The 27882-nt window shown below is 50.7% G+C and overlaps 1 protein-coding gene across 2 annotated transcripts in view; it reads right to left on the minus strand.

Moving 5' to 3' along the window:
• Positions 1-27882, minus strand: part of SCTR (secretin receptor) — a 77550-nt gene that overhangs the window by 13216 nt on the left and 36452 nt on the right. For both annotated transcript variants that reach the window (XM_047873658.1, XM_047873657.1), the window contains exons 3-7: positions 24862-24969; positions 18281-18384; positions 10371-10468; positions 9105-9237; positions 6795-6948 (exon numbers count right to left, since the gene is read on the minus strand). In XM_047873658.1, the coding sequence (XP_047729614.1) occupies positions 6795-6948; positions 9105-9237; positions 10371-10468; positions 18281-18384; positions 24862-24969 (597 nt within the window). The remainder of the gene's footprint in view (positions 1-6794; positions 6949-9104; positions 9238-10370; positions 10469-18280; positions 18385-24861; positions 24970-27882) is intronic.

Below are 27882 nucleotides of genomic sequence, written 5' to 3' on the forward strand. Positions count from 1 at the left end.
GCAGAGGGGCAGAGAGAGAATCCCAAGCGGGCTCTGTGACTCAAGGCTCGATCCCACCATCTGTGAGATCGTGACCTGAGCTGAGATCAGAAGTCGGATGATTAGCCAACTGAGCCACCCAGGCACCCTGGCTCCTTCTATTTCTAATGGACATGCTTGTCTGCACTTGAATGGCAAGAGCCACGTCCCCAGGCTGCGCGGCTTCCAGACCTCCAGCAGCCAGGTTTATACCCTAGCTCCAGCCCTCCACACACACCTCTACCCCAGGGCAGAGATCAAAGGAGTTTTCTCTGGAGGAATCAAACAGCCCCAGACAAAGGGCCTACAGATGGTGATGCTGGGGACCCCCCAACACAGCGGCCACTTCCAGGCCAGTCTCCCTGAGAGACACACCATGTACATACCCCCCACCCCCACCCCCACCCCGCACACAGGGCCTTCAGTCAGCTCTGAAGTGACTCATTTTTTTTTTTTCTAGTGTTTTTTTTAAATGTTTATTTTTATTTTTGAGAGAGACAGAAGGAGAGCAGGGGAGGGCACAGAGAGAGGGAGACACAGAATCTGAAGCAGGCTCCAGGCTCTGAGCTGTCAGCACAGAGTCCAACATAGGGCTGGAACCCATGAACTACACGATCATGACCTAAGCCAAAGCTGGATGCTTCACTGACTGAACCACCCAGGCATCCCATTCTTTTTTTTTTTTAAGTTTGTTTGTTTGTTTGTGTATTTATTTATCTATCTATTTATTTAGAGAGAATGCAAGCAGGGGAGGGGCAGAGAGAGAGGGACACAGAGAATCCCAAGCAGGTTCTGCACTGTCAGCACAGAGCCCCGCTGGGGGCTCAAACTCATGAACGGTAAGATCACGACCTGAGATCACGACCTGAGATGCGTACCCAACTAAACCACTCAGGTGTCCCTGAAGTGACTCATTCTTAAACACGAACAGTCAAGGTCACCAACATCTGAGGAAAGCTGATTACATCAAAGGCAAGGACCAAAACACTCAGAGAGAAGGAACTCAGAGGAAACAGACCATGCAGGCTGCTGGAGGAACTTGAACAAACAACTCTAGGGAATATCATCAGAGAGATAAGAGGAAAGATCACCTCTGCGGGACCCAAACAGGATGCTGAAAACTGGAAGCATTCCAAGAACAAGGAAGAGGGCTTAGAAATTGAATACATGATAACCGAGATTTAAAAAACCCACAGATGGGTTGGAAGATAAAGACCAAGAATCGCCCGGAAAGCAGAACACAAAAGGAATGTAATGAAAAGCAGGAGGAAAGAAATGAGAAACTCAGGGGTCCGTTTCAGGATGTGTGCCATCTGATTAAAAGTTTCAGAAAGAGAGGATAAAAACCAAAGGGAAAGAAATCAAATAGGTGATGTTAAGAACATTGTCCAGGAAATGAAGGATGTGAGTTTCCAGATGAAAGGACCACCGGATGTCAGCAAAAAGGATGAAAGCAGTTCTCGTGGGGACACATCCCGAGGGCGTTTCAAAACACGGGGGACAGAGAGAGGCTTCTGTAGCTTACAAAGAGTAAAAATGCTCAGGAAACAGAATAATACGGCACATTCTATACCCAGCTGCCCAAATAGAAGGCCTCCAAAATTCTGGGGGGAAATGATTTTTCAGCCTAATTTCTATGCCTGGGAAAACCACAAGGTAGGTGTGAATGTTGAAAAAGATATTTTCAGATATGCAATGCAAAAACGTACTTTCCACGCACTCTTTGTTAGGTACCGGAACATGCGCCCCAACACAACTAGGGAGCAAACCAAGGGGAGGAGACAAGAAATAAAGGAATAGGATTTGCTGAGGAAGATGAAGGAAATTCTCAGCATGAGAGTGAGGGAACTAAGCAAGTCTAAAGAACCACCAGCCCAGATAGAGCAGGAGGGCAGAGGCTCTAAGAAGAACACCGGTGGGTCTATTGGGTTGAATAGCATCCTCCCCAAATTCATAACTACCCAGAACTTTGTAGGGTGACCTTATTTGGAAATAAGGTCTTCGTAGGTGTAATCAGTTAAGAAGAGGCCATACATGGGGCGCCTGGGTGGCTCAGTCGGTTAAGCGTCCGACTGCGGCTCAGGTCACGATCTTGTGGTCTGTGAGTTCGAGCCCCGGGTTGGGCTCTGTGCTGACAGCTCAGCGACTGGAGCCCGCTTCGGATTCGGTGTCCCCTGCCTGTCTGCTCTTCCCTTGTTCATGCTCTGTCTCACTCTGTCTCTCATAAATAAATAAATGTTTAAAAAAAAATTTTTTTTAAAAAAGAGGCCATATGTATAAGGATGCCAGTTGTACTGGACCCCTAATAATATGACTGGCATCCTTACAAGGAGGTCATGAGAGACACAGAGGGAAAGGACACATCGAGGGAAGAAGGCCACGTAAAGATGGAGGCAGAAATTGCAATGATGCAGCCACCAGCCAACAAACCACCAAGGACTACCAGCAACAACCGGAAGCCAGAAGAGAGGCACGGAGCATTTCAGAAGCAATCAGCCCTGCCAGAACCTTGATTTTGAACTTCCGGCCCCCAGAACTGCGAGAGAATAAATGTCTATTGTTTCAAGCCACCAAGTTTGTGGTAATTCGTTAGGCAACCCCTAGGAAACGAATCCAGCAGGAAGAAACCAAACAAATAGGAACTAATAGATTTCCTGTTGGCATTGGTTGAGTTGGAAAATAGCATTAGAGGGTTTTCAGGTTCTGGTGGAGAATTTAGGAGAATTAATGACAGCAACCCAAAACAAATAAATCAATTAGAAGTGACTCCACGAAGGGGCGCCTGGGTGGCTCAGTCGGTTAAAACGTCTGACTCTTGGTTTTGGCTTAGGTAATAATCTCGGGTTTAGTGAGTTGGAGTCCCATGTGGGGCCTGGACTGGCAATGCAGAGTCTGCTGGGGATTCTCTCCCTCTCTCTCTTTGTCCCTCCCCTGCTCATGCTCTCTCTCTCTCTCTCTCTCTCTCTCTCTCTCTGTCAAAAATAAATAAATAAACTTTTAAAAAAAAGGGTCTCCATGAAAAACAAAAGGTTAAACATTGGAAGTAAAATCATTGTACATCACTTGGCTCAAGAGTAAACAACACTTACACAGACATAATGATATATACATTGACTCGAACTTAACCAAAAACTAAAAAACTAATGGTAGGATGGAGAACTTTATATCCTTATCTTCCATCCTAAGGAGGCAACCGGTAACGCCTCAGATGGACAAATCAGGAAACAGCAGAATCTTGTTCAGAAACGTGAGAGTGAACATTAGAAGGACCAGCTAAGGAATCTTGAGGGTGTTACTTGAGGGAGCAGAAGTGGGGGCAGAAGACTGCTTTTTTTTTCACCCTATTTAATTCCTTAAAGCAAGTATGTGCATGACTTTAACAAAAATAACACTAAAAAAAAATTCCCTGCCTTCGGGTGCCTGGGTGGCTCAGTCTGTTGAGCCCCTGACTTCAGCTCAGACCATGATCTTGCCGATTGTGGGTGCGAGCCCCACGTCGGGCTCTGTGTTGTCAGCATGGAATCTGCTTCAGATCCTCTGTCTCCCTCTCTCTCTGTCCCTTCCCCGTTTGCACTCTCTCTCTCTCAAAAATAAATAAACATTTAAAAAAACTTCCTGCCTCAATTTTGAATGCTTTGGGCAAAAACATGGGTTCTGAAAGGCTTCCTGTTCACTGCCTTCCATCTTTAACAGAGTTGGTGGAAAGCGGGAGAACCGATAATGCCTTGATTTAGGGTTCGTAGTGTGGTCCCCAGACTAGCAGTATCAGAGTCATTCGGGGACTCGTTAGAAATCCAGAGTCTCTGGCTACACGCAAGGCCAACTGGCTCAGAGGCACAGAACGTGGGGTCCAGCCAGCTGGGTTTGACACACCCTCCATGTGACTCTTGATATTGGCTCCACTTGGAGAACCACCAGCTCAGTGAGTGGGAGCTTCGTTCGTCCCCATAAAAGCCAGAGGTATGGCCCTTTTCCAGGCACAGACTGACACCCCAGCCACCTTGCGAAAAGTAAAAGTGTCGGCTAAGTCAAAAACTTCAATAGCGTTCACTCCTTCTGATTCAGTGATCCTAATTCTAGGATTCCTTATGACACATGGAAATAAGCTTTGCCCATAAAAGTATTCATCACTGTGTTACCTATGATGGTGGAAAATCAGAAACAACCTAAATGCCCACACGATAGGTATTGGGTTAAATACACCCATAGACTAGGTAAAAATGTTTATCGGCAGAGGCGGAAGGATACAGAGCATGCTTACATGTTAGTGGAAAGAAGCAGGATTCAAAATTCTCCATACGGCATGAGCACAACAATGTGTGTGTGGGGGGGGGGGGGACGGAGGAGGAAACATAGTCTGGAAGGAAACCCTTCCAAAGTGCTCAATAGATGGGACCGACGTTAAGTTTTTTTCTACTTAATTTTTTTTTTCTTTGCAAAGTCTTACAGTGAGCGCGCGTGTAACTCATTTAAGCAACCTATCTCTGGGGAGACAAGTTGGCGGACAAATTGAGAAGGGGCCACTGCTTTTGCAAGAGAAAGGCTTCTCCCAGTTGGAGAACTTTAGACCTTCGTGAGCCCCTTCAGGGTCTCCTTAGGGCTGTGCAGGCAGAGAGGCGGGGAGGGGAGGAACCCCTGATTTATGTGCTGTTCCACCCCCAGGGTCTGGCATATTGTAGATGCTCAGTAAATATTTGAGGAAGAAAGGGGGGCTTTTTAAAAACTTGTGATGGAGATGTCACAATGCAATTTTATCTCCCCACCAGACTGTGACTGACTCCTTTGAATGATGGAACTTCCGTCTACGGCCATACCACACTGAACACGCCTGATCTCATCTGAATGATGGGACTTTTTTGGTTTGGGTTTTGTAATCTCTAGAAGCCCCTCTGAACACAAAGAAGTGGTCAAAGAAAGCTGAATAAATTATGATCCTGATATTATAGATAATGAAACTGCCCATGTTCATATGGCAAGGTCATGGCAGATCTGGGCATCAAGGTCAGTGAACTAGGTTTTGAACTGGGTGCTTTTTGGGGGGCGGTCAACTGCATAAAGCAAGTCCCTGGTCCCCCAGCACTCTGGGACGACTGGCCTATGCAGAAATCCAAAGATCTGCAGAGTCCTCCCTACAGCTCCCGCTGGCCAAAGGTCATGTGCTAATTAGGCTGCCAAAGTCTACAGGAGGGCTCAGCAGTTCTAGCTCAGATGACTTCCCTGATGTGAGGAGATAGAGCCTCTGGCTGTAAGGATTTAGACAAGCAGAAAAGACAGCATTCCTGGCAGGGGCACTTCTTAATTAAAGGCACCAAGAAGAAAGCAAATGAAATTAATGGCTGGTACACATGACTATCCTTGTAAGCATGTGAGGCACTCAGAAGAATCTGGCGATCTTTCTAGAACCCAGTGGGTAACTTACATATGTTTATCAAATGAACAGTTGATGGATGGTTCGGGATGGATGGATGGATGGATGGGTACATGGATGGATGGATGGATGAATGGATGGATGGATGGATGGATGGACAGACGGATGGACAGATGGAGAGATGTCCATCAATGGCAGAATAGGAGTTAAGGGGCTCTGGAAACAGACAGGCTTTGGTTTGAATCCTGGGTTTGCCCTTGTCTGCAGTGTGAGCTGAGGATATTACCTCATGTCCTTGAGCCAGGTTTCTCTGAGAAGCTTCTGGAAGTTGTGCCAATAAAATAATGCATGTAAAGTACCGCGCTCATAGTAAGTGCTCAAGAAATGGGAGTTATCATCTGCATTGGTCAGAAAGGGAAGAGGGAAGAGATTCGATGGAGGCTGAGTTGGCTGTCTTACTACTATGTCGTCTCCTTCCTACAAAGGAATCCTGAATTTCCTTTGGGAAGCCATGTGGTTTGAGTAGTTTAAGCCAATCAGTGTATTCCTCAGGTCAGGGAACGTGTATGCGACAAAGTGGTCCAATCAGGGTGAACCTCAGAGTATTTGCTGCGAATGCTGGGACACGGCCTTTTGCTCTCCTTAGAGGTAACAAGGAAGCTGGTAGCCCAGAAGCTGGGAGCACCAGCCTAATGACAAAGCTGATGTTCCGGAAGGCAAAGTGGAAAGACACGAAGAAATGTTGTTGAGCTGCTGGATCCAGCCTCACCTGAAGTTGGTGACCCCTGGACTTTCATTCAGACAGATAAGCCAATTAATTTCTTTTACGTTTAAAGCTGATCTAAGCCAGATTTTCTATAATCAAAAGTACCCTGATATAGAAAGGAAGCAAGAATGAAAATATATGAATAAATGTCTAAGGAAGATGAAACAAGGGTGGGAGGTATCACATTGTAAGAGACTTTGGATGGCAGAAATTGGGGCTAAATTTTAGCTGTTAATTCCCACTTGACATACAAACAAACCAAAGCCAGGGGGTTAAACAAGAAGCAACTTGCCGAGGGGCGCCCGAAAGGCTCAGCTGGCTCAACAGCCGACTCTTGGTTTCGGCTCAGGTCATGATCTCATGGTTCATGGGTTCGAGTCCCGCGTAAGGCTCTGTGCTGACAGTGCGGAGCCTGCTTGGGATTCTCTCTCTCTCCCTCTCTCTCTGCCCCTCCCCTGCTCTCTCTCTCTCTCTCTCAAAAATTAACATTAAAAAAAAAAAAAAAGAAGCAGCAGCAACTTGCCTAAGATGACACAAGTTAGCTAACTTAACGAAGTGTGGGGCTGGAACTCAAAACCAAATCCTCTGACTCAGTGCCCTTTCCCACATACACACAGCCATTATACCTACGGAGAAACATACCCCATCCGAGGGCAACAAATCCCTGGAGGCACTTCTTTTCTGAGAAGAAGGAGATGACGAGGAGCGTGTGAAGGTAGAGGCCTTCCACCAGCAGCCAGGCATAGTTGGCCATGATGCAGTACTGGAAGAAAGCCATGACCAGCTTACAGCCCACCTGGACAGAGAGAGGCAGGTGAGCCCCCGGCTGGGTAACCATGGGCTTCCCTCTGGTGGCCACCCCCAAAGGAAATGACACGGTATGCCGCAGACCGAGTCCCTGAGGTTCATGGCCATCCCCTGTGGCCTTCCATTATGGGAAGACCAGGCCCACAGAGTTCTCTAGAGGGTGGAACTCAACATGCCAGCAAGCTCAGTCAGAAAGGTTAATGGGCCATCACAGAAGCAGGAACTACATTCAAATTCTGGAACTGGCTGCCAGTTGTAAACCTGTGTCAGATGTCGCCCGACTCCCAAGTTCCTCATTTGCAGATGAGAAAAGAAGCCTGGAGAAGGAAAGGGATTTCTGAGCAAAGGGTTACCAAAATCCTTTCCATGCTGTTTCCCCAGAAACGGTTGAAGGGAGGTACCAATTATGTTAGCGGGCAACACTGACGGTGAAAATGGCCCCTGACTGGCACTCTGCATCTGTTCTGGAGACCTCTAAATACCGGACGGGGGCACTTGATTCAGTGACATTACGGGCTTGTCTCTTGCCAGGATCACTGGAAGCTATGCCTGGGGGGATGCGGGGCACGGGACTTGGGCGCCAGCAAGGAAACCATTCCCACACTACAAGGGTCCCTTTCCTTTCACTGAGCTGTCCCCTGGGGAGAGGACAGCTCCTGGAATGGCCCGAGGGCTGCTGCATGGACGGCTTCGAGGTCACATCCACAGAGGAGAGGCACCTGGTACCGTCCTGCTGGCCAGCTGTGGTTCCTGCCTTACGGCCACCCACAGACCCTGCTTCTCAGAGGTTCCCATGCTTGGCTCGCGAGTCTAATGTTTAGTAGAGCCCTAGAAGGTTCCTTGCGGGGCATTGCTGGACTTCCCCGGTGCTGGTCAGTGAGAGGGTAGGGTCTGAATTTAAGTCTTCTGACTCCCACACTGGTTACTCTTACTTCAGCCTGCCAATCTCCCTAAGGGACAGGGCCCTCCTGCAGGGACGGCTCAGTTTGAGTCAAAATACACACACACACACACACACACACACACACACACAACTACAAATAGTACAAACTTAACAGATCTGTTAAGGAATTACAGATGTGAGTGGTGGGAAGTGACAGGCAGGTTGACTGAACCAATCTCAACCTCCAATCCCTTTCTCTCTTGTTTGCCTCTGCTGTGGAGACTATGATGGTAAAAAAAAAAAAAAAAAAAAAAAAAAAACCTCAGTCTCCCAGCCTCCTTTGCAGTTAGGTGTGGTCACATGACATGGTTCTAGCCAATGAGATGTAGATGGGTGTCTTGGGGTGAGGATTCTTTCCCACCATAAAAAGGCAAAGCTGCTCAAAGACAAAAAAAAAAGTTTCATCTTGACTCTTTTTTTTTTTTTTTTTTTTTTTGTGTGTGCCTGGAACATGGATGTGAAGCCTGGGGTTGTGGCAGCCGTATTGTAAACATGTGGTGTAAAGCATGGAATCAAACATGGCAGAGCAGAAAGAGGGAAAATGACTGGGCCCGCCATGGCATCATGGAGACACTGTGCCACCTCTGGATTGCCCGTCTGTGGACTGCTTATGTGGGAAACAACTCTTGTCTGTTTAAGCCACTGATGTGCAGTTTTTTGTTACATGCAGCGAAAGAGAGTCTCAACTGATACGCAGAGAGATATTGCTAAGAAATAAGGCTCTCTAAGCACTCAGAAGGAGAAAAGTGTTAGACTTAGCAAAACAATTGTTGTACTGCAGACCTGTGTGTGCAGACATACAGGCATACGCTCATACTTTTCTTTCTACCACCAACCTCAACCCTCTTTAAACTTGACCATCTCTCTACCGTTAGGACTCTGCAGATGAAGGGAAAAGACAGGCCTTGCTATACATCTAACTGCCACAGTGGCTAATCTACTCCTGGATGCTGGGAGTTGAAGGGCAGCCCCCAGGGGCTTCCTGACAAGCTGCTCGCATACATGACCCAGACCTTGCATGGGGAGACATGGGACTCTCCCCAGACCTCCTGGCCCGGCTCCAGTACTAGGCCCTCTACGAAGCATTGGGTGCAGCCTCACAGGGACCTTCGGGAAGGGCAAAGTGGCTACCACCCTCTCCGAAGTCAGGCTGGGAAGAGCAGGCCGGCCTGGCCACACCCCAGGGCACGCAGGCATGTTACCCTGTGGGCATCACAGTGAGCGACATCGTCCGAAGAGAAGAGGACCGCGTCCTTGATGAAGTTGGACAGGGCACGCAGGATGAAGGACACAAACAGGTGCATGTGGATGTAGTTGCGGGTGCAGTGGAGCCTCCTGGAGGGAGAGAATGCAGGGCCATAGGGGCCGGAACCACAAGGGCTGTACAACCTCGAGCAAGCCTTTTCACCTTCCAGGGACTTTGTTTCCTCCTCTGCTGGAGGGGTCAGCGTCGGTTGCTTGCTCCTCGTCTTCTGGTACGAGAACCACGCTCTCTTATGGGGAACCCACTGCAGCTCTGGGTGGGGGCGACTCCACCCCCCCACCCTGTTGACAGACTCGACCAATCACAGTACTCCACCCCTGGCTCAGGTTGGGCATGTGATCCAAGCCCAGCGGATGAGAACAACCCCCGCCCCCCCTTCCCCCCAGGACTTTTCATTGCATCTAATGGAGAAGAGGCTCTCTTTGTCCTGGTGTTACCTAGCTGGGGGAAGGTGCCCCTGCAGAGAGCCTGCCTGAGGATGTGGCCAACGCAGACTGGAGAAAGGGAGGGAGACACATCTAGTTCTGCTGATACATTTGACTGCCTCGAGCCGGCCATTCCTAAAGCCAGAGACCCCCGAACTTGTCAGTTATGTGTGCCAGGTCACCTTTGCTTTCTTAAACTGTTTTTTTTTTTAATTTTTTTTAATGTTTATTTATTTTTGAGACAGGGAGAGACAGAGCATGAACGGGGGAGGGTCAGAGAGAGAGGGAGACACAGAATCCGAAACAGGCTCCAGGCTCCGAGCTGTCAGCACAGAGCCCGACACGGGGCTCGAACTCGCGGACCGCGAGATCGTGACCTGAGCCGAAGTCGGATGCTTAACCAACTGAGCCACCCAGGCGTCCCTTCTTAAACTGTTTTAAGGTGGATTTCTGTTTCTTGTACCCAAGAGTCTGGCTAACATACTTGTAAAATGGGGTGATAATACCTACCTTAGAGCATTGTGTGAAAATCAGAAATAGTACATGTAAAGCAACTGTGCGTTACGTTCTTAGTTATATATACTGAGTCAATGTTGAATGCATAAAAGAATGAACAAGGTCTCAGAAACATCAATGTTTTGCCACAGGTAACATTTAGATCAAGGGCTAACAAAGTGGCCCACCCAGACCTTCCTTTCTCTTGGCCCGAGCAACTGAAAAAGACCCAAAATCTGTGTCTGCGGAAGGCTGGGGAGACAGAGCTGGCAGTGTGTTCTCACCGGAAAGCACAGAGGACGCTGAGGGCAACCAGGAGCATCACCAGGGAGGAGCTATAGCCCACGGTGTACATGACCTTCAGCTTCAGCAGGTACTCATGCTGCAGAGAGAGGCACGCATCAGTCCCAGCCTGAGTGCACCTGCTCAGGCTGCTTGAACCTTTCAACTCTTAATGCTGTGCTGATCCGACTCCACGGACATCAGTTCACAGACTCGGAACACCTTGGCTTCAGTAAAGATCTTGGGGATCATCGGATGCCAACTCAAACTTCTACCCCGTGTATAGGACCCCTTACCCCCATCCCGAATTCAAGCCTTTGCTGGAATACCTCCAAGGATTCAGTGCTCACTGCCTTTTGAGGAAGTCGTCTGGTATACAACAGGGCAGAATATTAGATAGTTTTTTCTCATGTGAGACTAAAACCTATTTTAAATTGCAGCTATCTGTCCCAATTCTGCTTCTGGAGCCACTTAAAATAAACTGAATTTGTCATGTACCTAAGACCTGTCATTATTTTTTAAATTGTTTTTAAAAGGGTTTATTTATCTTTGAGAGACAGAGCGTGAGGTGGAGAGGGACAGAGACAGAGACATAGAGAGAGAGGGAGAAAGGGAGACACAGAATCCAAAGTGGGGCTCCAGGCTCTCAGCGGTCAGCACAGAGCCCCACACTGGGCTCGAACCCATGAACCATGAGATCATGCCCTGAGCCCAAGTCGGAAGCTTAACTGACTGAGCCACCCAGGCGCCCCTCTGTCATTATTTTTTTTAAATAAACTTTTCATTTTAGAATAGTTTTGGACTTATAGAAGAGTTGCAAAGATCTTAGAGAGGTCTGTCATTTCTTAATACAGCTTTTCTACCCTCTCATCTCTCACATGTATTTTCAGCCTTACATTTTTCCTGTGTCTTCAGTATCTTTCCATAGTCCTTTATCCTTCTGCTCAATTAATATGCTCCAGTTTGTCAATGCCCTTCCTAAATAAGACACCCAGAACGGGCAGCTGGAAAGATCTAGTGTATTCTCTGACCAGGAAGGAGTAGGATAGGACCATCACCTCCCCGGACCCATACACTGCACTTCCACTAACACAGCCAAGCAGGCATTTACTTAACGTAGCCAACAGCCCCTTCACATTACTGACTCGTCTTTGATTCAGAAAGATCTCAATGGAGGGGCGCCTGGGTGGCTCAAGTTGGTTGAATGTCCAATTCTTGATTTCCACTCAGTCCATGATCTCATGGTTCATAGGATCGAGTCCCCATGCTGTCAGCACAGAGCCTGCTTGGGATTTTCTCTCTCCCTCTCTGTCGCTCTCTCTCTCTCTCTCTCTCTCTCTCTGCCCTTCTCCTGCTCATGTGCACACACACGCTTTCTTACTCCCTCTCTCTCTTTCAAAATAAATAATAAACTTAAACAAGACAACAACAACAGAGAAGAAAGATCTCAATGGAATGGAAGAATGTGACACATAAAGATCAATTTAAATTTTTTTTTTCAACGTTTTTTAATTTATTTTTGGGACAGAGAGAGACAGAGCATGAACGGGGGAGGGGCAGAGAGAGAGGGAGACACAGAATCGGAAACAGGCTCCAGGCTCCGAGCCATCAGCCCAGAGCCCGACGCGGGGCTCGAACTCACGGACCGCAAGATCGTGACCTGGCTGAAGTCGGACGCTTAACCGACTGCGCCACCCAGGCGCCCCTAAAGATCAATTTAAGACCTACATCTTTTAGGTTCAAAAAAATAAATTGTACGACACTCTGAAAAAGAATCAAGAAAAAAATTTAAACCAACAATGCTGTACTGTCTATTGCCAATCAAATTAACAAATACTTAATGGTAATAATACTCTATGCAGGTGAGGGTGTAGTGGGAGCAAAAATTGCTTCAATCTCTCTGGAAAGCAGCATGTATCGAGAACCTTTTTTTTTTTTTTTTTTTTTTTTAATATTTTTTTTTTTTTTCAACGTTTATTTATTTTTGGGACAGAGAGAGACAGAGCATGAGCGGGGGAGGGGCAGAGAGCGAGGGAGACACAGAATGGGAAACAGGCTCCAGGCTCTGAGCCATCAGCCCAGAGCCTGATGCGGGGCTCGAACTCACGGACCGCGAGATCGTGACCTGGCTGAAGTCGAACGCTTAACCGACTGCGCCACCCAGGCGCCCCACGAGAACCTTTGACATAGGCATTCTTTTTGACCTCCCTTCTACCACTAGGGATTAATTCTAAGAAGTAAGCACAAATGGAAAAGCATATTTATGTATCAAGATGTTTATCACAGAACGATTTGCGATGAAAAGGACTCAAATGTCCAACAATAGAACAATTAACTAAATTATTTCAAATCAAATTATTTTAACGTGACTCCACCATTGAAATGCAGCTTACCAAGGGTTTTAAACGAGGTCAGAATGTGCTAAGAGTGTAATGTTAAGTGAAAAGGCAGAGTACAAATTTTACATGTACAGTGTGATTCCTGCTATATGTTTAAAAAAAGTGTTAGGTTGCATTACATGAAATTGCCCTTTTTTATAGATCAAATGATTGAAATGATTTCATGTGATTCAATTTCAAACATGCACGGAAAAAAGATTCTAAAAAGATTGAAAAAAGATGTAAAAAGATGTCAGAGGTTAATAATGGTTAACTTTGGATGATAAGTTTGTGGTTAGAGTGGTTATTTTTATTTGTATTTTTTCTACTCTTTTCATTTTTCTCCAGTGGGTAAGTACTATGGTATAATCAGAAGAAAAGGGTAATTAATTAAAAAAATAATAATAACAGGCACAAGAATAGTACTGGGGAAATCTTGCTGACAGCTGTTCATATGAAAATGACCTTGAGGTTCAAATGGCCCAAGCTCCGTGGTGTTAAGAAATGTACCGGAGGGAGGGGCGCCTGGGTGGCTCAGTCGGTTAAGCAGCCGACTTCGGCTCAGGTCATGATCTCACGGTCCATGAGTTTGAGCCCCACGTCGGGCTCTGTGCTGACAGCTCAGAGCCTGGAGCCTGCTTTGGATTCTGTGTCTCCCTCTCTCTGCCCCGCCCCCACTCACACTCTGTCTCTGTCTCTCTATCTCTCAAAAATAAATAAACATTAAAAAAAATAAATAAAGGGGCGCCTGGGTGGCTCGGTCGGTTAAGCGTCCGACTTCGGCTCAGGTCATGATCTCGCGGTCCGTGAGTTCGAGCCCCGCGTCGGGCTCTGTGCTGACAGCTCAGAGCCTGGAGCCTGTTTCAGATTCTGTGTCTCCCTCTCTCCCTGCCCCTTACCTGCATATGCTCTGTATCTCTCTCAAAAATAAATAAACATTAAAACAAAAAAAAGAAATGTACCGTAGGGAAAGAACACAGGCTTCAGAGCCAAGAGACAAGGTTTCCAAACCCACGACTGTTACTCACCAGCTGTGTGACCTTGGGCAAATTACTTAACTTCTCTGAGCCTCAGATTCCTCATCTGTAAAATGGGGATAATATCTACCTTGCAGGCTCATTGGAAGAACAAATAAAGTATCAGGTAGAATATCTAGACAATGCCTGGCACTTAGAAGACACTCGGGGCATGTTCATTTTTCCCCACCTCCACCCTCCACCCCCATCATCCACCCTTCAACATGAGTCACCAGTCCAAGATTATGGTATGAACCATGAGGTATAAGATAGCTGCTAAAAAACTTAGGCCTCTTCTCAGTTACAGTAATGAAGTGCTGTGGGGACAGTGGACAAAGTTGGAACGTTTGGAGTGCTTCGTCCAGTTCTGGGCATCATGCTATTTTAAGAGGCACATTAACAAACTGGAACATTTCTGGAGAAGGGAAGAAGGCATGGAAAACACTGGGCACGTTATGCCTTGAGGGAACTAACAAATAAACTTAGGGAAGAGAAAGATTAGAATGATTGACAGGTAGAAGCGTAAGACCCAATCGGTGAGCTCCAGTGGGACGAAGTTACCAAGAAGAAATCTGACTCAGAGTGCCCGAAAGTTTTCTGAAAGCAAGAGGTGGCCTTCGATGGGATGGCTGTCATGTGACATTGAGCTTCCCCACTAATGTGACGGCGGTCCCAGAAGCCAGGAGCCACCTCCCAGGGACAAGAAAGAGAGCCAAGAGGGTGGTAGGTTGCATTAGATCCATACTGCCTAGACTTTGGGATATTAAAGAGCAGTCAGATGTCAAGAAATTAGAGGCCCCAGCTGTCAGCCGATAATCTTGCCACGGGCAGGATGAGCCGCATGCTAGAGGGCATGAGCCTCACTCCTGAGGACACCTGGTTTTGCAGCCCTCAGTTCAGAAACAGATTTGGGCACGTCTGTGGCAGCGTGAGGAGGCATGGGGTGACAAGTATGGGGCGTTCAGGCTGATTACTCTGCACTGTCCTGTGGCTGGGTTCATTATTGCCGGGGGACCCTCAGGATACCAGCCAACTCTACTCATTCCTGTGTTATGTCTTTAAGTTCGGACCCAGAAAAAGCCCTGCTCCAAGGGTCTTGATATGACCTGAGTGCCCCAGCCCTCGATAATCTATAACGGTGCACCAGTCCTCACAGGGCATGGGGTCCAGAAGCCCTGGATCAAGTTGCCTGTCTCTGCTGCGTTTCTTGACTAGGCCACTTTCCTTCTATATCCTTTAGAGCAGGGGTCAGCAGACTTTTTCTGGAAAGGGACAGATAATAAACGTTTTAGACTTTGGGAGCCATTTGGTCTCTTGCAACTACTTAACTCTGCCCTTGTAGTGCAAATGGGCGTAGCTATGTTTCAATAAAACTTTAGTGGCGAAAGCAGGCGGTGGGCTGGATTTGGCTCAAGAGCTATAGTTTGCCCAACTCTGCTCCAGGTAAGCAAACCTGGTCTTTCTGCTAATCTGAGTCCGCTATTGACTTTTGTTAATGAATAGAGTATTATGTGCCAAGTAAGGAAATTAAAAAAAAAAGACAACCAACAAATGTATATTTCCATCACCCTTTGATTAAAAGAAAAAAGACAATAAGACAATAAGAAACAATAAGAAATAGGATGATTCAAACCTCAGGATAAAAGGCAAAGTGTGTGGACCAACATCTAGGTACCAGGAAATCACGCTGGTCTGGAAACCCTTCCGATCTTGGGAATTTTAATTTTTTTAATTTTTTAATTTTTTTACGTGAGCTGAAGCCAAGGTAAGTCTCCTTTCCACTATTTTTGGCCAATTAATATTCTGAGTTAAGTCCAAACTTTGCATTTACCTTTGTTAACTCTTAGTTCCTTGTTTGGAGATGTTACAGTTTCAACCCTGGATGGATATCATGGTTAAGGCCCTGGGCTTTGTTCTTTCCCAGCTGATTAGTCTAAGCCAACAGAGTCTCAAATGTGGTTTCAGTAGACATAACTCACAAAAACAAGAGGTCCCTGGGGTCTCAACAATTCTTAAGAGTATAAAAGGATCCCAAGGCCAAAAGGTTTGAGAACCACTGGCCTAGGCCTATCCTGTATTCCACCCCCCTGCCAGGGACGGTCGAGGGGTGGGCAGGCTCAAGTCACTGGGCCACTGAGATGTGAGGACAGCTTGCTGGGGTTTGGTGAAAAAGCTTTCTTGGGGCGCCTGGGTGGCTCAGTCATTTAAGCGTCTGACTTCTGCTCAGGTCATGATCTCATGGTTCGTAAGTTCGAGCCCCGCGTCAGGCTGTCTGCTGTCACGCCAGAGCCTGCTTTGGATCCTCTGTCCCCCTCTGTCTGTGCCTCTCCCCCACTTGTGCACTCTCTCTGTCTCTCTCAAAAATAAATAAATTAACTTTAAACAAAATTTAAAAAAAAGAAAAAGAAGAAGAAGCTTTCTTGCTCTCAGGAAGGAGCCATAGGAACTCGGGCTATCCCTTCTCCTGGACAAGCAGGCACAGGGGAGTCTGTGGCTATAGTCACCAATGGCAGTCATCTTACATCGAGGGAGGTGCCAGCCTGGGGAAGGAACCATCAGGATAGCAGGGAGAGAAATGGAGAGAGCCCGGTCCTTGGGCAGCTTCTTAGTGCCACTTTATAAGAGCCATGGAGGCTGTTCTCTGCAGCCCAGTTCCATGAGCCACATTCGTTTATTAGGCAAGTTGGAAATTTCTTTCTTGCAGCCCGAAACATTCCTTTGAACTTCCATGCTGCCGCTGGTCATAAGAATGTTCCCTCTTCATTCTATGGATCTTACCAACGTGATACACATAAACTTCCTGTCCTCATGTAAGTCAGTGATAGAAATGGTAACCTGCAGGGATCAGAGCCCATCCACCCCCCCCCCCCAAGACCATCTGTACCCACCGATCAATCTTTGTTGGGTCTCGTTATTAAATTATCGCACTCTGGCCAGATCTGAAGACTTCATGTGTCTCCCCCAACTGGATAACAAGTTCTTCCCTTGGAGGGAAGAAACTTGAGCCTCCAACTTGGTCCCCCAATCAGTGTCTTTCATACAGAGGACTGACTGGCTAGAGAGAGGAGTCTTAGAAAAACTTCGGAAGCGGGCACGGTCTGTCTTCCAACCTCAGCCTTTCTCCCTTCACTCTGCCCTTTGCCCCCCACGCTTCTCTAACGTGACCCCACCCCATCCTCCAAGGGACAAACGTGCTTGCCCATCCGTATTCCCACTGGGGAGTTTAACCCATGGAAACTGCAAAAGCGCATCTCCTAGGGGAGGCATGCACCATTCCAGGGAGGCAGCAGAAGCTAGAGGAAGGAGCACGGGTTCTTTTTGGAACTGATTCGGTTTCACCCCTGCCTCCACTATTGTCTGAGTGTGTTCCTTAACCCCTCTGAGCCTCAGTGTCCTCATCTGCAAAATGGAGAAAATAATGGATCCTTCTGAGGACTTAGTGTGATTGTATGTCAGGAAGCCGGCACATAGTAGGTGTTCAGTACAACGCTAAACATTCACTGGGCACCTAGTAGGCGCCAGGCATTGTGCCGGGCACTGGGGGCCTGCAAATGAATAAGATTCTGATATGTCCCTGCCATATTCCCACATCTAGACCCATCCTTGGCTCACAGTAGGTGCTTAATAAATGTTAAGTGAATTAATGCCTCTGAAGAGCTCGCATTTTGGTGAGAGAAATGGATGCACATGGGCACATGCAGACGATTTCATGTAACGTAGTAGGTAACAGTGGAGCCAACTCAGCATATCAAGAGGGCCCTCCCTGGCGGTGGGGGTGGGGAGAAAGGGCTTTCTGGAGTTGACGGGCAGGAGTGAAGTCTTGGAGGATGTGTATGAATCAGGCAGGAAAAGTGAGGACAGAAGGGCTCTCTGAGACTCTCGGACACTTTCCGGGAGGCCTCTGCAGCCCCCGAGGAAGCTCCGCCCACAGCTCAGCACCCCCTCTCAAACCAGACCTGCCCTGCAGCAGCTGGGCTCTCTTCTTCCCGTCAGAGCCCGAGACTCCTGAGAGCGAACATTCACTGAACACTTCCTATGACCAGGCACCCTTCTCAGCACCTCCCTGGATGACCTCATTTGGTTCTCTTGACCAGTCTGTGAGGTCAGAACCATTATTAGCCCCATTTCTCTGATGGAGAAAGTGAAGCACAGAGAAGTTAAGTCCTCCCCACCCCCACCAAGGTCACCGTCAGGGTTAGACTCACCAGCCTGGCTCCAGGCACTTAGCCACCACGTTGGCGCTCTTTTGGTTTCCTGACTAAATCACCCTCAGTCTCGTGGCTGCGTGGGGCGGTTCACACTGTGCCACAGTCTCCATGAGCACCGTCTCCAGACTGACAGACTAGGGCAGTGAGGCAGGCCCAACGGGAACCCCGGCTGATGAGTGGGAGGGGGTGGGTGGCAGGAGCAGCTCCCGGTCCCCTGGCCGTGGCCCTGGGCTGGCTCCACTCTGTCCTCTCCCAGGGGCTTCTCACCCTGCAGACCCCCAGCCCGAGAAAGAGGGGCGCCCAGGCTTACCCGCTTCTCGTTGGATGAGTCGTTCACATTAACCCCACAGGCCAGGTCAGGCCTAGGGAAGGCTTCTGACCAGCCGTCCTCTGTGCAGTTTCGAAACACGGAGCCTGTGGGAGCCAAGCATCCTGCAGGTGAGCAGTGGGGACCGGAGGCAGACGGCCTGGTGTCTTGGGTCCCCTCTGCCACACCTTAGGGGCAGCCAGGCCCTGCCCTGTCACTCGGCCCCAGCTGATCCTTGAAGAAGACGTAAGAGTCAGGAAGGAGAGGTGGTGGGAAAGGAATGTAGGGAGGTGGCCTCAGAAAGGGCGAAGGCACAGATGTGTGTGTACATGTGAGAGAGACGGGCAGACCGGCTGACCCCTGATGCCTCGATCTACAAACCATGCCAGCTCTGAACACGTACCCCGTCCAGCCTCCAAGCACCGCTGCCTTCCTCCCGGGGCCCTCACCGCCTCACCCGCCCGCCCGTCCCTCTGTGCCAGGCCCAGGGTTTCACAGACAGGGGGACCTTATCACACAGGTCACAGTCCCCCACGGCCCCACTGACTCTCCTCCACCAGACCCCAGGCCCCTGCAGAACTTCCGGTCACGGCTCCCCAGCCCAGCTTGCTGCCCCCAGGCCCAGCCTCACTCCAGGGCTCTCTTAGGCCCCGTGGCCTCCCCTCCCACCGCACCCCTCACCTCCCCTTCCGGCTCCGATCTCAGCTCCAACATCCCTCAGAGCTCCAGGAGGGACCTCCCCTTCCCATCCTCCACCCCCACTGGCTGAGGAGCCACTGCTGGCTTTTGGAGGGTTTTCCCCAAACAGGGGGCTGTTCCCCCACCCCTGGGTGTTCACGGGAGATAAATAATAAGTCCTCGTGCTTTGAACTGGTAGGACACCAGTTCTCTTTCAGGGATTGTCATGTCCCATAGGACTCGAGGGGCCAAGTGTAGTGCTCGAGGACAGCAGTCCCAAGCGATGATACACCCCCCAACCAAAAAGCCACTGATCTCACTCCCTAATGATTGCGTATTTGCTCAATTACAAAGTCCCGTGCTCTACTATAGTAATACTACACATGATGATGACGACTGTGTGCCAGGCACTGTCCTAAGCTTGTGACAGGTAGCAGCTCATTTAACCCTAACGAGACTATGAACCAGGCAGTTACTTTTATAATAAAATATATCATAACATGTAAATACTGTGCCCATTTTACAGTTGGGGAAACTGAGGCACTCCGTGGTTAAATGAGGTGCTTAAGATCACAGCAGAGGAAGTGAGGGAAGTGGGATTTGAACCCTGAGTCTCAGACCCTTACTCTTTTTTTTTTTTCCAGTTTATTTTGAGAGAGCCAGAGACAGTGCAAGTGGGGGAGGGGCAGAGAGAGAGGGAGACAGAGAATCCCAAGCAGGCTCTACGCTGCCAGCGCGGGGCCCGATGCAGGGCTCGAACCCACGAAACCGTGAGATCATGACCTGGACTGAGACCAAGAGTTGGATGCTTAAACCGACTGAGCCATCCGGGCGCCCTTACTCTTAGCCACACACTATGTGCCGATCCCCTTTCCTTCTCCTGCGTATCCTGATCCCGGGTCCTGCCACCATCCAAAGGCTGGATCCCCCAAGAATCTGGCGTGGTTGGCAGGGACCCGGCCACTCCCAGAGTGAACTTTTCTCAGGCTCCGGGTGCTGCTCCCACGCCAAGGAAGTTCTGTTTCACATGTAACTTCACGTCCTGCCCCCCACACCTGCAAACCACCAGAGCGGCACCGAGGGAAACCTTCCAGGTAGCTGCTCCTCACGGGAGGGAAGGCCTTCTTGGTCGTCCTGCAACCAGGACAAAGCCAGCTCCGCATTTCTCTGCATCACTGCGGTCCTCCCGCAGAGCTCACTGTGCTTCCCTGCCTCGCCCAGCAGACGATGAGCTCCCGAGGGCTCCCGGTGCCGGCCCAGAGCCCCTGCTCATCCAGCGTTGGCTGGCTGCCTAGACAAGCAGCTGAGTGGAGAAGCAGCAGCCCCGGGCTAAGCTCCTCTGTGAGAGAACAGGGGGGTCTGCCCACAAGGAGCTTGTAGAGCAGGAGCCCGAAGACTGGGGAAGGGAAGCTGCCAGTCCAAGAAGGAGCTCCAGGAGGAGTTTCCCTCCATGGACTGACTAGCCCAGCTGCATCCTCTACTCTGGATGCCCAGGAGAGCCCAGTGCTGGTCCCTGGGTCCGGCTGCAGCGGGTGTGACAGGGGGCTGGTCACAGCCCTGGAGATAGGAGCCCTCACACGCCACCTGCTCTAATGGGTACCCTCTGGAGGGGCCTTAACCACCCCATTTGGGCCTCCCGTGCTCCTCTCGGACAGGCCTCAGGGTCTGGACCACTGGCTCACAGGGTTCAGGGTCAAATGGGTTCCACTGAGCTGGAGAAATATGGCTGGCATTTCTAGAAGCAGCCACTATGCTAATTTACAGATTCCGATCTAATCCTCACAGCACCCAGGGAGGAAGGCGCTGCTGGCTTCCTTTACAGATACGAAAACCAAGGCCCGGAATTGGGCCACAGGGTCCAGCCAGGACGTGACTCTTCACTGTGCCTCCCTCCCGCCTGGGCACTCTCCCTGCAGTCCCAGGGACAGCTTCCGGTGCCAGGAGACCACGCCCTCTGGACTCTGGGCATGCCCAGCCTATGAAGGAAGGCTCACGAGACCTGGAGCACAGGTTTCGAACTAGCCAGATCTGAGTCTGAAACCCAGCATCGCCTCTTGGTCATCTTGGGGTCACCTGGGTGCATGACTTCTCTGTGCCCTGCAGAGTAACCACCCCCTCCGCAGGACGGGGCAGGAAGCATGACAGCATATCAGAATTGCCCAGGCTGAGTACCTGCAAACACCGAGGCATGGCTCCCTTTTCCTTTTGGCCTTTCGCAAACAGACCAGGAGCGGTGGGGCTTGGAATCTCGGGATTTAGTAGGGACTGGAAGATTTCTAGTTAAGTCAAGGAAGCTACAGGTTGTCAGACAGGAGAGAATGGTGGTCAGATTTAGGCTGGTTGGATGGGAAGTTGAACTACGAGAACACCCACTCCCTGGAGCCCAGAACAGGTTATCAGACGGCGTGTGCCTAGAGGCTGGGCCCGGCTGCCTGTGTTGAGCCCTTCTCACCGACCCAGGGGGATTCCCAAGACAGATGCTGAATGTGACCCAGGCCAGGCCCAGCGTGGCTCACAAGGCAGTGCCCTTTACTGACGGGGCTCTTGGCAGAAACGCAGAGACAAGGGTTAGCCTCTCTCTGGAGTCCCTTCAACCCCACCCACTTCCCCTGGGTTTAATTCCTAATAGATAAGATCAGTGATTCCCATTTCAGACCAATGTGTACCTCCAGGGCCCCTGAGGGCACGGTCAGGATTTTTGTGCATATCCATATGTGCAGTTTGGGGAAAAGCCAGTCCAAAGTTTCATCCAATCCTCAAAAGGCTCCAGGACCCTAATCAGGTTAGGAACCTCTACTGCTTTAAGGCTCCAGTCCCAAGATAGAAGAGAAAGGCCAAGGTCTGACCCTGCCCGGGAAGTGTGTTTTTTAATGAGGCACTCTGGAAGACCAGTGTCCTATTAAGAATCAAAGGAATGCATCCTGGAGGGAACACTCTAGACCTTGGCACACACAGAAAAATATCTGGGGGCAGAGTCCAGCCTGCCATTTCTCCAGTCACACGGACAACCATCCTGTCTGGGCCCAGGTGGTGGGTGCCCTGAGAAAGAATTACTTTATTATTATTATTTTCTTCCTTCAGAAGGAAGGGTTAGACCAAAACACCAGACTGTCCTCATCGGGTGCTCCTCTCTGGGTTGGGTGGGTGAGCCCTGGAATCCTGTAGGACAACCCTAAGGGGAGCCTTCCCTCTTGAGAGGAGACCGGGGTGCTGGTATCTATGAGGAGTGAAGGTGGAGGTAAAAGATGGTTCTTGGTGACTGACTGAGGCTGGCCTGGTCCTGACCTGTGCTCCTGGACTGGCCGATGCCCTGGGCCTGGGGCTGGGTGTGGCCCCGCGGCAGGGAGGTGGGGGAGGGGAGATGACATTGCCTCCCAACGTGTGGGTAACGCTTGGGGTGCAGGGTCCCTGTGGACAGGCGGACGGGTGGGTCCCGCGGCCCCACAGCGACACCATGTGTTATCAAGAGGAAACTGCAACAGAGGTAGGCGTAGGACCCCAGCTTCCTCCCCCACAGCGTGCAGACCTGAACTGCACTCCTGAGTGAACTCTGGTAGGTCTCGAGCAATGAAAGGGCTGGGGAGCCTGAAAGAGGAGTGAGAGGGCTACTAGTTAATGAGCCAGGCAGGGTTTCTAGCAATTGATTGGGAAGGATTTGGCCATGAGCACGGATCTGCCTGGCGCTCTGCGGCAAAGTAGGACCGGTGGTGTTGGGGGAGGCAGAGGCAACGCGGTTCTGGGAAGGCTGTGAAGGGAAGGCTGGGAAAGGAGGAGAGCTTCTAGTCCCTCCAACAAGAGAACTTGGTCAGTGAGGGAGGAGCACTGGACAGGGAGTCCAGGATCTGGTCCTAGCCTTACACCTGACCAGCGTTTACTCCGGGGCAGCCATGTGTGGATTAACCTCATGGGTCTTTCTAGAGTTCTGTGGGTCCCCGACACAGATGTGGAGGGGTCACGCTGGGAGTGGTCAAGCTGTTGGTAAGTTTGCTAGCATGTGTGTGCAGGTGGGGGGACTTGGGGGGATGGGCGGGAGGGCAAGAAGGGAGAAGAGAGGGAGAGAAAAGATAAAGGAAGGTATTTAAAGTTCATTTCCAAGCATGGCCTTAGGGACCTGTCTTGTTTATTCTCCCCATTTTACAGGTGAGAAAAATGAGGCCGAGAATGAGTAGCCTGGGCTCTGAGGCAGAGACTGATACCTGGCAGGACCACACTTTCCCACGTCTCTTGCAGTTAAATGTCACCACATGACTTAGCTCTGGCAGAGGCAATGTGGGCAGAAGCTGGGTCACGTTCTGGCCTGCTGCTAATCAGAACCACCCGTTTTGGGGGCTCCTGGGTGGCTCAGCCGGTTGAACGTCCGACTTCGGCTCAGGTCACGATCTCGCGGTTTGTGATTTCGAGCCCCGCGTCGGGCTCTGTGCTGACGGCTCGGAGCCTGGAGCCTGCTTCGGATTCTGTGTCTCCCTCTCTCTCTGCCCCTCCCCTGCTCGTGCTCTCTCTCTTTCTCTCTCTGTCTCTCAAAAATGAATAAATGTAAAAAAATATATATTTTTAGAAGCACCCGTTTTGGACTTTAGGCGGGGAAGGCACTGTGTGAACGAAGGCTTTGAGATTTGGGAGATCTGTCTGTGTCTGCAGCTGGCATCCAAGCAGTAAGCGGAGAAGGGGACTCAAACCTGTCTCCCTGGTCCCCCTACACTTCCTGTATGTTGGGTACCAATGAGGCTGAGAGGGACAGCCAGCTACCACAGTGTGCTCCCCAAATTTGTGTGTGTGTGTGCGCGCGTGTGTGCGTGCGTGCACGCACGTGTGCACACATGCGTACTAGAGAATTACAGACTGAGGAATTCACACTCCTCTCCCACACCACCCGGTCTTGGTTTCCATCCCTAGCTTTGGGATGCTGGTGGGTTTTTGTGTGAAATCATCTTTGTTGGTTCCTTCTTGTTAAGGGCCTCATTGGCCAGCTTTTCTTGCTCCAAACCGATGAAGAGAGAAGGGCAGCAGGGGTGGGTCAGGCTTTAGACTTTAAATGACCTCATTGAGGCCAGGGGCCAAAGGCCATGAAGCGACCTTGCCTCCACCCAGCATCACCCCCACCACGGGGCCAGAGTCCCACCTTGACCATGCCCTTGAGGACAGGGCATAGTTTTGAAGTCCGAGAAATCTGGGTTTGAATCCTAGTTTCGCTGTCTTCTAGCTGTGAACCTTAAGCAAACTGCTGAGCCCCTATTCGTCCCTGTTATCTCTACTCTACTGGGTCACATGGAGGAGAAAGGTCCGTGACTTGTAGGGGTGCTGTAATGATTGCATGAGCCCATGTGTTTAAAAATGCCTGGCACGTAGGGGAGCTTCAGCTAATGTGAGTCCCTGAATATCCCCTGTCTGAAACAGTCTACCTACTTCTCTGCCTCAAATTAAGAAAATCCTTGTAAACTGCAATTTTCCTCGCCACGAGATCACCCAGGAGGCCAGGGGCTTTCAGGGAGGGTGTGGTTTATCAGCAGGGCCTGACAGAATGGACATGCAGGAAGTAAATTTCTGGAAAGTTGGGTTGTGCCAGGGTGGGACCCAGATCCAGGAGCCAGAACAAGGGGTCTGGTTGCTTAGGGGACAGAAACGTCAAAGGGAGTGGGGGAGCCCATAAATGCAGGTGTGGGACAGAGAGAAGCAAACCCAGTCTCCTTCATCACTTCCTGATACAATGCTTCCTGGCCCCCTTCCTTGGGACCCCCCGAGTGGAACCTGCCCCACACCCCCAGCAAGGTCTCCGATTCCCAACAAAGACCACCTGTCACCATTCTAGTCACTGCTTGTCCCTAGAGTTTCTGTGGCCTCCGGGCCAAGGCCCTATCCAGAGGGCCACCCACTGTCTCACAGCCAAGACCTTCTGGCTGAGAGCTTACCGTTTCTGCCTGTGAGCATCCGGAGGAATTGTGGGCACCCCACTTCCACAGTCTGTCCCAGGGCAGAGGAGGGCCAGCAGCTCATGTTGTCCCACAGCCCCTCACAACCTGTGAAGAGAAACAGTAGCATTAGTCAGGGATGGAGCGGGGGCCAAGGGCCTTCTCCACCACCTTGTCACCGTCCCCAACCCCCCTGCCTGCCAGGAGTTCCCATCAGGTCCTGACCCCTTGACATCAGGAACCAATGGTATGTAATGTGCTTTTGTTTTATTTTTTTAATGTTTACTTATTTTTGAGAAGAAAGAGAGACAGAGTGCAAGCAGGGGAGGGGCAGAGAGAGAGGGAGGCACAGAATCCGAAGCAGGCTCCAGGCTCTGAGCTGTCAGCACAGAGCCCAATGCGAGGCTCGAACTCACAAGCTGCGAGATCATGACCTGAGCCAAAGTCGGACACTTAACCGACTGAGCGACCCAGGCACCCCTAACATGCTTTTAATCTTTAATCTTTGACTCTGCCGTAAGTGCTCATGTTGAAGGCATGAAGGCAGGAAGGAACACCCATTATCTTACATAAGCCTCCTAAGGGTTGGTGTGGATTTCTCTAGAGTGGAAGACGAAATACCTCTTGGCCTCAGTTTGCATTAAAGGACTCGACAGCCACGGCCCTCCATCCTGGCTGCACGGTAGAACCGTCTGCAGAGTTTTAAAAACATACAGATGGGGCCCTACACCCAGGGATCCTGATTTCATCGGTATTGGGAGGGGGCCGGGCATAATACTGTGTTAAAACCGGCTCCCGTACCGTTCCCTGGCGTGCATCCCTTGGAAGCAGGTTTTTATCTGGGCACTGACTTCTAAATTTCATGTTAATGTCCTGGCCTTCCGGTCCTCTGCCTACCAGCTCTGGTTTGGTGCTAGTGGGAGGCAGTCACCGCGTGCTTCACACACAGGAAGCACCCACAGCGTGCTCCAAGGCACCTGCCCTGTCCTGGTTTTATAAATGAAGCAATAAGCAGTGAAAAGAAGAAGGTTCCTGGAGTCACACAGCCCAGAAATGCAGGGGCCGGGAAGTGGCTGTTCCAGCCACACTGCTCGGTGCCACCTCACAGGCTCTGCCCACCTGCCCTGTCTCCTCGGGCACCAACCCCAGCTTCTTAGTGGAAGCCAGACTCATGGAGCCAGGCTAGGGAAGCTGGAGAGAAGCCAGGAGTCGGGGGAGGCAGGGTGTGAGGCTGGGACAGGAGGGAAAGAGGGAGGATTCGGAGAGCTGGGCTGAGGGCGGATGGGGCTCTTCTCTTGCAGGAGGGCCAGCCCCCAGAGGGACTAGAGGGAGAGAGGAAGTGGGAGCCCTGCCCCCAGGAGGCCAGGCTTGAGGTCAGGATGCCTGGCTAGGGGCTCTGGAGGCAGAGAAGCCCCTGAAGTGACAGACAGCTGTGGCCCTGGGCAAGGGAGCTGGTGCAGAATGAGAGAGCGCGTGGACACAGAGGCAGGGCTCGAGCGGGGCTTGTGCAGGACAGTGGAAGCATGTGGAGACTGAGGACCAGGGTCTGTGTCATTCAAGGAATGTGGAAGATAAGCAGTCCCTTGGATGTCCCTGAACCTTCACCTCGACTCTCACAGCCAGCCCTGAAAGAGCCGCTGGAGCTCTCCATCTGAGCCCCCCACCCAAAGCACCCAAGCAGGGTTCTACGGCCATCTAGGCAACTAGTTGTCCAGATTCCAGCGGTGGGTGCTGCTCGCCCCTCTCCGCCTCGCTCCCACCCCCACCCCATGACTCTGGCCTCCCCAGATGCCCCTGGGACGGCAACACGGTGCTGGGAAGACCCGTAACAGATGCCCCACTGAGTCTGTCTACTCTGACTTTTTCTGGCATCTGGAGTCTGGGGGGTGAGGCTGACCCAGAACTCTCCGCGGCAGCAGGATGCCTCATTTATAATGAGCCACATCTCTTGTAGTGGAAGCAGTTGGTGCACTTCCCAGCTGTGGAAAAATTCAGGGGCCTCTTTCCTCACTTTGGGAGAAATGGATTCAGGGCTGGAGCCGGCCAGGTCGGCCAGAGCATCGGCCCACACCTCCTGCCCATGAGGCTGGACAACCCATGTGCAGCTGGTCAGACAGATGGGGAGGGAGCCAGGTCATCTGGCAGGCGTCCTGCCCCGGGTCATGCTGCGCAGGGCCCACAGGGACACTGCCCTGGTGCTGGCAGAAGGCGGCGGGGGAGTGACTGGTGGTAAGGTGGGAGCCAGCTCCCCTGAGGGTGCCTGGGGTCCCCCTGACAGCTGGGTCACTGTCACGCCCTTCATATCAACCCTGCAGAGCGAAAAGGCTGGGGAAGGGGCCAGCCAGGCTGGCACCGGGCACGTTTCAGACATCGTGCACCCCGTAGGGATTGGGTAACGTCGCTGCCCCACAGCAGGGATGATAGAGACGTGGGACGCAAGCTCCAAGAGGCAAAGGGACATGTGTGGGGGAAGAGACCTGCCACTGGTGGAGCTGGGATCCCACCCTCCCGGCTGACCCTCGGTGGCAGCAGACCTGATGCTACTTTCCCGTGGCATTGCTCGTGTCTGGAGCACTGTGACACAGCTGTGACACGGCCACGCTCTCTCCCAGCTTCAGCCTCGCCGTCTGGGGACAGACCCAGTGCTCCCAGTGCAGGAAGCACATCCTCGCTGGCATGCTCTTTTAGCTGGTGCATGGTCGGATGCTTTTCATTTCCATAGATCCACATTTTTTTTTTTTTAGAAAGAATTTAACATGTGTTAAAAAGTGATTTTACAGCTATTATTGTTTAGGATGGGGCTAAGTTAAAAAATAACAGTCAGGGGCGCCTGGGTGGCGCAGTCGGTTAAGCGTCCGACTTCAGCCAGGTCACGATCTCGTGGTCCGTGAGTTCGAGCCCCACGTCGGGCTCTGGGCTGATGGCTCAGAGCCTGGAGCCTGTTTCCGATTCTGTGTCTCCCTCTCTCTCTGACCCTCCCCCATTCATGCTCTGTCTCTCTCTGTCCCAAAAATAAATAAA

The sequence above is a fragment of the Prionailurus viverrinus genome, chromosome C1 (assembly GCF_022837055.1).
Source record: "Prionailurus viverrinus isolate Anna chromosome C1, UM_Priviv_1.0, whole genome shotgun sequence".
In the NCBI taxonomy this organism is placed as follows: Eukaryota; Metazoa; Chordata; class Mammalia; order Carnivora; family Felidae; genus Prionailurus; species Prionailurus viverrinus.